The 11307-nt window shown below is 44.7% G+C and overlaps 1 protein-coding gene across 1 annotated transcript; it reads right to left on the bottom strand.

The window, feature by feature from the left end:
* Window positions 1-474: 474 nt before the first annotated feature.
* LOC140391627 (protocadherin-8-like) lies at window positions 475-8702 on the bottom strand. Its single transcript, XM_072476309.1, has 4 exons — window positions 6140-8702; window positions 2970-3037; window positions 2654-2793; window positions 475-2483 (listed from the first exon to the last, which is right to left on the bottom strand). The coding sequence occupies exons 1-4, from the start codon at window positions 8531-8533 to the stop codon at window positions 2068-2070; spliced, it is 3018 nt and encodes a 1005-aa protein (XP_072332410.1). The 5' UTR covers window positions 8534-8702; the 3' UTR covers window positions 475-2067.
* Window positions 8703-11307: the final 2605 nt, after the last annotated feature.

The raw sequence follows: 11307 nt of genomic DNA, 5'->3' as shown, positions 1-11307 counted from the left end.
AGCTCTGTACAACCCTCACCAGGCCTTCCTACCTCACTCTCTCAAGATGCTCCTTGAAACCAATCCCTTTGAGCAAGTGTCATTGCTCAGCTATTCTAATAACTCCTGTATGTGCCTTGGTGTCAGGTTCTGTTTGATAACACCCCTGCTAAACCACTTTGGTATGGTTTATTATGTGAAAGATATTAGATAAATGTAAGTTGTTGTGGTAATAAAATGGTGGCCATAAGCAAATTCATGCTGTTAACTGTTTTTCGGAATATAATTATTTCATTTACCTTGTTCCAAGTGAACATTTTTCCTGGGTATTATGAGGACTGTAGGATTTATCGCTTTCACTTTAGGCTGGTGCCTGATAGACACAAACACCAAATGTAATTGTAACCCGGGAACAGCAGTGTTAGGAGGCTGTACTCCTAATCTCACCTTTAATGCTTTAATGTTGGTGCCAAAATATAATTAACCAGTCAATAATTCTCAATATAAAGAATGATTTTAATTTTAAATTTAGAAAATATGACTGACAAATTTTCAATGTCATCAAAGAACAAAGTGAAGTGTTTGGAAAAAGAATACAATAAATGACCATTATCACCAAAAAAATTAATAAAATATATTTACAATATTAAAAGGCAGCAATGAGCAATTTGCCAAAATAATACCTATGAAGAGAGATGGAGTAGACAAGGCCAATATTCCCCAAAGTTTACAAGAATAACAGATATCTAATTGAAATATAAAATTCTTAAGAGGAATAATAAGAGTAGATGTTTTCCCTCATTGGGGAGTCTAAACTAGGGGTCACTCTCAGAACAAGGGGTTGGATATTTAGGACTGAGATAAGAAGAAATTTCTTCACTCAAAAGATTGTGAATCTTTGGAACACACAACACCCAGAGGATTGAGGATGCTTAGTCTTTGTGTATGTTCATGACAGGGATTGGTAAATTTATGGGTACTAAGCAAATTAAGGCATATGGGAAGAGCGGGTTGGGATAGATCAGCTGCAATGTTATTGAATGGTAGAGTAGGCTCCAAGGACCAAGTGGCCTCCTCCTGCTCCTAATTGCCATGCTATTAATGCTGCTTTAATTGTGAATAGTCTGGCATGCAAACAGATTTAGGCTGTTGAATTTTGAATGTTCAGCTTATCCCTTGCCCAATTTTCTTATTTAATATTTTCTCCTAAGCTCTTGGTTCCCTTTTATAGCTACCTGGAAAGAAAAGCATATTGCCTTCTCCAGACCTCTGCCCATATTACTCCAGAACTTTTTGCTTGGAGTTTGAAGAGAAGAATGGGTCCATCAATTTTCCCCTGCTCCCATTTTGTGGACAAAGACTTGTAGCTGCTTGGTGATAAATTTCTCGCAAACCGTTTGATAACGTTGAAACATGAACGTAAAATGAAATGAAATGAAAATGAAATGAAATGTAAAAAAGCACACAGCTATTGTTTTCTGCTCATTTTTAAACAGAGAGGGCAAGATTTCCTTGGTTTAGTATTTTAGCAGTCCATCACTGCATTCTGCATACATACAATGAGGTTATCCGAATTGTAAATTATTTAATTTAAATATATACAAGAAAGGTATGTGCATGGTTTGGCTGCACCAGTGATTTGTAAAAACCATGTGCACTCTAACAACACTTGATGAAAACCAGTTTTCAACTTAATGGAAGAGATAATCTAATTAGTTGACATTTTCATTTTATCTTTAAAATTCTTTTAAGCTTGATTATTTGGTACAGCCAACACTTGCACGATGTATGCAACAATATGTCAGGTTACCAGTCAACTTTTCTTTCTTTGATTAGATTAATCACTAGTTTGGATGTAACCGTATTTTAGAGCTTGCACTGCCCATCTTAAAACGGGTCTGCTGAATTCCAAAACAAATTATTTGAGAAGTGTGTATCTGTAAATGTTCCATAATCGTCTACACAAGTCATTTTTTCATTGAAACATTTTTAACAAGGACTCAGAAGTGAATATATTGCACATTAATGGCAGTTAATACCGATACAACTAAACAATTACAAAAATAAATCAGTGTTTTCCTTCAGAGTTCAAAATGAAGTAGCCACTTCTGAGAGTGCTGATGTAAGATAGCTGGTTTGGTACCTATGTCCAGAAGCACCAAGCATTGATGAAGTTGTTTTATTATGTCTCTGTGTTACTGATGGGTGAAATGGGGATACTGTCCTTCCAGAGTCTCTGGACAAAATCTTTTCAGACGTTTGAAGTCCTGACTTTGACAATTGGCCGCATTGCTGAGTATATTTTAAGGGACGATCCTGCAGAACTGAAGTGACTTCGCCACTAGATGAATGAAGTAATGTTGCAGGTATTGAAGAATAAGCAACCATGTAGCCCTGTTTTGATGGAGAAGAGAGTTTGCTGCACTCTGCTATTTGAGAGGTCAAGTTGTAATGGGGGTCAGAACTGCAAGGCGGTTGGCTTTCTCTAAGACAGGGAAACAGACCTAAAATGGAACAAAAGGATATAAATTATCCATGACTTATAATTCAGTTGGTAAATTGGAAGTTTGGGTCTTACCATATGAAAATAATGTACATTATTATATACAGTTTTTAAAAAAATCAGGTAAAATAGTTTCAAATCGAAGTCATGATTTTTGTATAGATTGTTTACCATTTTGTTTTTGGTCACTAGATGTACTTCCTTTTCTAACTCCATCACCACTTATATCAGAATCACTATCATTGAAGTCACTGTCTCCTTTTCCACTGTCTTTTCCACTAAATATATCTTGACCAGGATGTGCAAGTGTCCTGCAAGGAAGGGGTAAAAAAAATTCAATACACTTTCCTCTTTAAAAATAACACTTGAAGATTAAATGTTTTTAAGGAAGTAGGTGGGGAAAAACAAATTCTGGTATTTTCATCATCACTTCTGATTGTAAGGAATGCCTATACATACAAATCATAAACTCAAATACTCGACTTACTTTCGATCTTGGTGAATGACAACTGCACAGAAGCTTCCATGATTGAGACCAGACTCTGGCATAAAATTCTAAAACAAACAAAATAAAACACTGAGCACTGAAATATTATAATTACTTAATCTGTATAATTATACAAAATGTAGTTTAATTATTATAACAGCGATGATAAAATCATAGTATTTGTGCTGAGTAAAACATAGAAATGATTACTTCCATACGGGATGCAGATGAACAGAACTGACAAACTCATTGTTCAAAATAGACACTCATGCTGAGCACAGATCAGTGATCATGCAATGGAACTGTGTGACTTTCCATCAGTTGTCATTTCCACACATTTGCTGTAGGAAGCTTTAAGTACTTAGTTATTAAATGAGGCATATAAAAAGCTGCATTCATAACAAAAACAATACTTTGTTCATTGGGTGGTGCTCATTTTCACTCCTATGGAACCCGAGTTTAATTCTGAAATATGTATTAATGAAAAGGAAATCCAGCTGCTAGGTGCTGGTAAGTATGTTTCTTTTGTGGCTTGGACTTTGGTGGTACAAATAATGGTGAGACTATCTGCGCATATTTATATTGAAATGTAAATTGGACAGCAATTTTCAGCGCCAGCACATGTGCTGTTCAACATGGACATCCATAAGTTGCTGTTGGAGCTGCGCTGCTTTTCCAGAAGCTTTGAGATACTGGAACCTAAGATTCAGCATTGAAGCATCGGAAAAGTGTGAAGTTGCTGGACTTGTGATATGCACACTAAACTTGTCAGAAAAGGTTAGGATTTGTCCATCCCAATTTAAATACCCTTTTAATGATGTGGTACGATTTAACTGCAGTCAAACAACCTCTCTGCAACTGAAGATTAACTTTACAACAGTGGAGTCTCATACCTTCAATCTTTAATTATTAGAGATTTATTTTTAAATTGGTTTTATCTCTCTCGTTCTCTTAATTCCAACTTTTTAAACCCCTTTATGTGCAGGATTTGGCATTGAATTAACTGTCGAACTTGCATTACTGTTTCAGACTCTGCTGCTCAATTAACTCTTCTTTAATCTGACTGGTAAAGGAGAAACTGAGATGCTTCATTTCCCCTGTCCACACAAGTCCCAGACTCCCTGTAGAGGGTGCTGGACCAAAATTACTTTCTAATCACAGTATGTCCCAGAGCAAAACCTCAAATCTATGGAGGAAATGCAAGTGTAATGAATGACTGTTGTAAGCTCTGGGTCGTTTAGTCAGTTTAGGAATGAATCTTAGTGGCCACACTTTTAGACAGGCCCCATTCATTTTGCCTGACTACCAGGAAAAAGCTCTACACACACATGCTCCACAGATGCTGTCAGACCTGCTGATTGTCTTTGATTTTGTTTCAGATTCCAGCATCCACAGTCATTTGCTTTTATCCACATGTATGTATTTAGCTATCAAGCTGGAGCAACTTGGGAAAATTTTAAACTAGATGTGAAGCTTTGCAAGAACTAAACTCAAGGCATTTGGTTGGGGTACCTCCCATTGTTTACATCTGGATTCGGATCAGAATCTTTTCAGTTGCATCACAGAAGTATTCCAATACTGCCGAGAGACCTTAGTGAACTCACTTTATACTCTGAGACTGCTGAATGAATACACAACGTTATATTGATCTTGGGCAGAAGTGTAAAACTGGTGATAGAAAATCATCAGCTTGCTGAACACCCCATTCAATTTTCTTGAATTGCACCCATCATTGGCAAAGTGTCAACGAGTTGCCAATTTGCTCTTGACTGTGTTGCACTGCTGCCCAAGATCCATTTCATCCATTGCAAACATTGTCAATGAAAAGAAGGAAGTATTGACTATATACTTTGGCCTCATGAGTGTTATTGATCAAAATTTCCCTGCACTGCTTTGTCACTGCAACATTGATTCATTCCAATATGATTCACATTCAAAAATGTTACTGTAAAAATGTCACCGCGTTACTTCCAGCAGCTTCATCATGTCGAGCATAATACTCTACTCTATCGTTTCCCCAAATTATAGCCCTTACTTTATTATGCTATCCCAAAATATTTATCTCTAAATCAACATCACTAAAACACAGTTTATGTAGTTGTTATCTCATTACTGCTTGTGCGATTGTGTGGTGGGTAAAATTACTGCCAAGTTTCCACCGTCATAATAGTGACTGCAGTTCAAGTTTACAACGTGGCGACGTGAGGAAACCAATTTACGTTCGCAAAAAGTTAGGATTGGGAACGCACTGCCTGAGAGCATGGTGGAGTCGGCGTTGTAGAGATATTGAAAAGGGGAATTGGATCATTTTCTGGGAAGGAAACAGTTGCAGGGTTACAGTGGAAAAAGGGCAAGGGAAGGGGGTGGCATGAGGCGAATTGCTCCTTCAGAGGGCCAGCACAGATGTGATTAACTGAATGGTCTCCTGCGCTGTAACCATTCAATTGGTCATAGAGCACTTTGGGGATGTCCTGCAAATAAATACAAACAAACTCTCTCTAGAACATAGAACAGTACAGCACAGAACAGGCCCTTCGGCCCTTGATGTTGTGCCGAGCATTGTCGAAACCAAGATGAAGCTATCCCACTCCCTGTCATTCTGGTGTGCTCCATGTGCCTATCCAATAACCGCTTGAAAGTTCCTAAAGTGTTCGACTCCATTATCACCTACTTCCTGTGGTTCTACACACAATTTCCCTCCTTTGTTCTTGAGTGGGCCAATTCGTTCCCTAGCTATCTCTTGTTCCTAATATATGTATAAAATGCCTTGGGATTCTCCTTAATCCTGTCTGCCACGGACATTTTGTAACCCCTTTTTGCCCTCCTAACTCTCTGAATGTAATTTTTTTTTTTAAAGTATTTGTTTAAAAACAAAGTCGAGCACAAAACCAGACTCCACTACAATCTAAATATTGCGCTGTAGTGCTTTATGGATCAGGGGGAAGATATCAGTTGTTAAATTCATGGTGGAATGGTTAACAAAAACAGAAAATGCTGGGCAATCTCAGCAGGTCTGACAGCATCTGTGGAGAGAGAGAAGGGAGCTAACGTTTCAAGTCTGGATGACTCTTTGTCAAAGCTAGTTTCAGATTCCAGAATCTGCAATAATTTGCTTTTATCTTAGTGTGGAATGGTTAACTTTGCTGGTTAGTGGTTCAATCTCAAATTACCTCCCCAGTGGTGCCAGTGACTGGATTGGCTGCTTCAAGGAGACCGTCAACTTCCAATTCATTCCTCGCTGGCAAAGGAGTCGGATTTGGCCTCAACTCCGGCACTTCCAGCTCGCTGCTCCCCGCCGGCCTGTCGCCTTCCGCCCGGGGCTGGTGACCCGGAGCTCGGAGCCCCGGCACCTTCTGTGCGCCTTTCACCGCCTTCTCGCCCGTCTTGCACGTTGCCGCGACACCGATGATGGCCATCAACAAGGCGACGCAGCCGCCCGCAAGCACCACAATGATGATGATGGACGTGTCCCAGCTCCGATTCCCCGGGTCCGGCAAACCGCCGCCCCCGGGAGGCTCGGCCGCTGCTGTGAAGCTGAGGGTGACGGTGGCGGACAGGGGCGGCCGGCCGCTGTCACTCACGGCCACGATGAGCCGCAGGGGGCCGGTGGCGGATGTGAGCGGGCGGCCCAGGTAGATTTCTCCGGTGTCCGTGCGGATGGTGAAGAGTCCGGCCTGCTCCCCGCTCACGATCCGGTAGCTCAGCCTGGCGTTCAGGCCTTGGTCAGCGTCCCGAGCCCGCACGCGCGTCGCCAGGTAACCAGCGGGCGCGCGGCCGGGCAGCGCGATGACGTCCACGGCCGAGCCGTTGCCAGGCAGCGGCTGGGTGACCAGCGGCGCGTTGTCGTTGCGGTCGGCGATCCTCAGGCTGACGGTGGCCAAGCTGCTGAGCGGCGGCGAGCCGCCATCGCTCGCCTCCACCCGCAGCTCGGCCTCCCGCAGCGACTCGCGGTCGAAGGAGCGGGCGGCGTAGATGGCTCCGGTGGCCGGGTCGATGGTGGCCAGTCGGCCCGAGGCCGGCTCCAGCAGGCGGTAGGTGAGGCGGCCGTTGTGGCCCAGGTCGGGGTCGCGAGCCAGCACGGTGGCGATGTAGGCCCCGGGCTGGTTGTTCTCCAGCAGTGACACCCGGTACTCGCTGCGGGAGAAGGAGGGCGCGTTGTCGTTCTCGTCGCCCACCCGGATGGTGTAAAGCCGGACGGTTTTGTGCGGGGTCGGGCCCTGATCCTCGGCCACCAGCGTCAGATTGTATTCGGCCTCCCGCTCGCGGTCCAGCGCCGCCGCCGTCACGATCATGTGGCAGTTGCCGTAGGCCGGCCGCAGCTCCAAGTCTTGGTGTCCGTACAGAGTGCAGGAGACGCGGCCATTGCGGCCCGAGTCCAGGTCCGAGGTGCTGACCAGCGCCACGAAGCTGCCCTTGGCCGCCGCCTCGGTGATGTAGGCGGCCAGGCCGGAGCTGCTGGAGGCCGCGGGGGTGATGCTGATCTCGGGCGCGTTGTCGTTGATGTCGAGGACGCGGACGGTGACCTTGCAGCCGCTCCGGCTCGGCTTTGCTCCCAGGTCCTGAGCCTCCACGTCCAGCTCGAAGCTCGGCCGGCTCTCGTGGTCCAGCGGCCCTTCCAGGGTCAAGCGGCCGGACTGCGCGTCCAGGCGGAAGAGGCGCCGCACGTCGGCGGGCACCGCGGGCCCGAAGCCGTAAAGCACCTCGCCGTTGAGGCCTTGGTCCGGGTCCACGGCCTCCAGCTGCAGCAGCACCGAGCCCAGCGGCGCGTCTTCATCCAGCTCCACCAGGAAGGAGCTCTGCTCGAAGGCCGGCCGGTTGTCGTTCGCGTCCAGGACCCTGACCTGGAGCTTGGCTCTCCCTGTGCGGGGTGGCCTCCCTCCATCCTGGGCGCTCAGCTCCAGGTTCAGTTCGGCTTCTGTCTCCCGGTCCAGCTGCTGCACCAGCACCAAGTGGGCACATTTCACCCCGTCCGCCCTGCTCTGCACCTCCAGCTCGAAGTAACTGTTCGCCGACACATGATAAAGTTGCAGATAGTTGGCGCCAACGTCGGCATCGAGCGCCGGCTCCAGGGGGAGCCGGGTCCCCAGCGGCGAACTCTCGGAGATTTCCACCGCCATCTCGGGCTGGGGGAACTCGGGGGCGTTGTCGTTGATGTCCTTCACTTGGATCTCCACGTGGATGAGGAGGAACTTCTCCCGGGAGAAGTTCACCACGTCGAAGACGAGCAGGCAGGGCTCTTGCTCCTGGCAGAGCTGCTCTCGATCAATGCGCTCCCCGACCGTCAGCTGCCCGTCACTCTCCCCAACCTGGACCAGGGTCCAGTTGGACTTTTGCATCAATCGGAAACCACTCGGGCCGCCGCCAGCCGCCGCCGCGGTGAGCTTTAAATCTGCGGCCAGGTTTCCGATCACAGTGCCGGGCAATTCTTCCTCGTAGGTGGAATATTTGGCCGTCTTGCCGTCACTCATGGGAGCAAGAAGCAGTACAAGGAGCAGGGAGCAGAGGTCGAAAAAGTGACTGCCGACTGGAGCTGCAAACTTGCCTTTGCCTTTTTCGAAAGTCATCTTCGCAACTTTGAAACTCACTGATCAAAAATATTCACTAACTTTTGGCGCGCTAAGAGCTGGACAGACGCTAACTTCTGTCACTATAAATCCCTGTAAAATAGAGCATTAAGCTGACACTTTATCTCTCAGTGAATGGTATCCCCAGTGCCTCAGACCGTTTTATTGGCGATTGCATGCAAATAAGAAAGTCACGAGCCAATCCTCTCCTCCCAAAGGCTAGCAAAAGTTGTCTTTGACGTTCGGGACATTTGCAACTTAACCTCTCCCCAACAAACTGAATACAAATATTTTTGAAGGAGCAAATGGCAAATGTTGGACATTTGACGGAGGAGCCTTGCTTTCATATCGAACTTTTTGTCTCACTTTTGGCAGCAGTTAGAAACATTTTAAAAATGCAATATGATTGTTTCCCCGCAATGTCACTTGCTCCTCAGACTCACTTATTCGACAGCAGTTTTAATGTAGATTTCCCTAATCTTAAAATTCAGCAATTTGCTTAAAACCACTACATTTTAGTTTACAAAGATTTACCAATATATGTAACACACGCAACTGTCAGGACTGCCTCATTACTATTTGGGAGATTTTATTTCGCAGTTGTGTTTCACTCTGCAGGGATTCTGCATGAATTATTTCTGATTCGTACTGATTTAGTTTTATTGCTGTAATGTTACCACCTGCCTCCTGAAACTGAAATTGCAATAAAGAATGTCTGATCTACATAAAGTTGCAGTTTTCCTTTAATGTGACGCTCATGCTGTAATTGCTAGGTTTCCGAGTTGAAAAGATCATACATCCTTAAATTGTACCATGTGGCCAGCAGAGCTTATAATCTTTTAAACAGATTTAAGACCGTGAATGGTTAGTTATATTCAAGGGGTTCTATAGAGGATGATTGTGAAGGCAATAAAACGCTTATGGCTGTCAACAAAATGGCTCATGCAGCTTGAAGATGCATTGAAGTTGTAATACTACTAATCTGTAACAAAATAGCATTACACATTTTTAATGTTCACATTGTCAGACTTTAAGTGTTTACTGAGTCATGATACCAAATCTCGTTAAGATGTGGTCCAGTTATTGGTAGGAACAAGCAGAAACCACTGAAGAACGACGTTTGAGGTCTGATCCAAGATAGTAACCCTCGAACCTTCGGTAAAAGTCCTGATGGGTGCCCTAACTAAAAATCAATTTTCCCTTCGTCGTATATTAACTAAATGGCGCAACATAAATCAGTTATAATAGCAACAACCAGCCTCGGGACATTAATTGCGAAATGCAAGCTCTGCCCATAAGTATTGGCATAAAAATAGGGCATAAAATGGGATTATTTGAAATACATTTTGATGGTCAGAATCTAGGTTCCATCCACATTTTATTTCTGTCCCCCGGAGCGAGATCAGTTTGATCTGAACTTCTGTAGTTTATGGGGCAGCTGGGGGTGTTCTGCAGGAACCCTGCTGTCCATGTTGCATATTTTTGGCGAAGAGGACGTCTTTACACCCCATCTGTTACAAAATAGGAGGTGGACAAATTGGTAATAGTTCACAAACCCGATTGTATGATTAATCTGGTTAACGGACAACACACAGCAGGATATGGCTTGGCGCGTTGCTGGACAGGTTCAATCAGCCTAGCGTTATGCCCTTAAAAAAATAACGTTGCCCCGTGTCATCAACAGAAAAAAATAATATGCTCCCTTTATTTAAGGCCACAATTATAAGGAAATTGAAGTGTGTTGCACAACAAAATAAACAAAACTAAATCATAACATCGTTTGTCCATTCTGGTCTGTCTCAGTCTCGCAAGTTGCAGAGGAGACCTGAGAACATACAATTCCACTTTTTTTTGCGGATTGGTGCCTCCAAATGTAACAACTAATAGTTGCTGGAAGTTATATTTTATTCTGACAATCAGAAACCGCGATCACGCCATTGTCTGTCCCCTTTAAGCCAGCAACGATCAGTTGGCGTTTGCTGGTTCTGTGGCCCATTTGTGACTCGGGAGAGAGACCGGGACATTTGGCTCTCTGGCAGCAGTGCGAGGTGTGAGCTCATTCTGCCTTTTATGGGGGGTGAGGGAGGACACGCGAGCAAAGCGAGGGCCGTTTGTTGGAACTCCTTCAAAGGGGGCGTCAAATGTGACTCTCCAGGGCCTGAAGCCCTGCCGAGAATACTTTTGTCTCTCAAATGTAAAACACGAACAAAAGGAGATTATCTTCTTGTTGCCATTCTTGAGCATTGGGGGGGGGGGGGGGGGGTTAACCAAGAAACTTCAAGAAAATGCCATGGTTTGGAAATGAAATACACGATTTGGGACGTTTGCCAGAGAGCCGAGTATTTACTTCATGGCAGCATTGCATTCGACACGAGGCCTGGGCTGCAAGCCACAGCAAAAGTGGAAGTACTTTAAACTTGTGAAGTTCTATACGTGTCTATGCTGTGCCCCATGTACTGGAGCAGAGAACCTGCCCTCTGGGAAAGGCAACACATGCATTACATTTTATTAAAATTCTATTTTGTGACTCTCACGACAATCAGGAGAACACAGTAACGGCTGCGATGCTTTCAGATGTATCTGATCTTTCTTGGCGTGTCCTTTTGTTTATGCACAAAAACAATGCTGTTTGTAGTGGTAACTAATGCCGACATATCAATGAGAGTTTCCCTCGTGTAACCAGCTTTGCCTTTTTCTATCCACCAGACTCTTGTTACACACAAGCTTCTTTGTTATGGTCCGCGTTTTAAGTTCAAAAGCAAAACATCAAATCT

Source organism: Scyliorhinus torazame, chromosome 15 (assembly GCF_047496885.1).
Source record: "Scyliorhinus torazame isolate Kashiwa2021f chromosome 15, sScyTor2.1, whole genome shotgun sequence".
Taxonomy (NCBI): Eukaryota; Metazoa; Chordata; class Chondrichthyes; order Carcharhiniformes; family Scyliorhinidae; genus Scyliorhinus; species Scyliorhinus torazame.
Note: the sequence above shows the minus strand (reverse complement) of the source record. Positions and strands in the feature narration are given on the sequence as shown.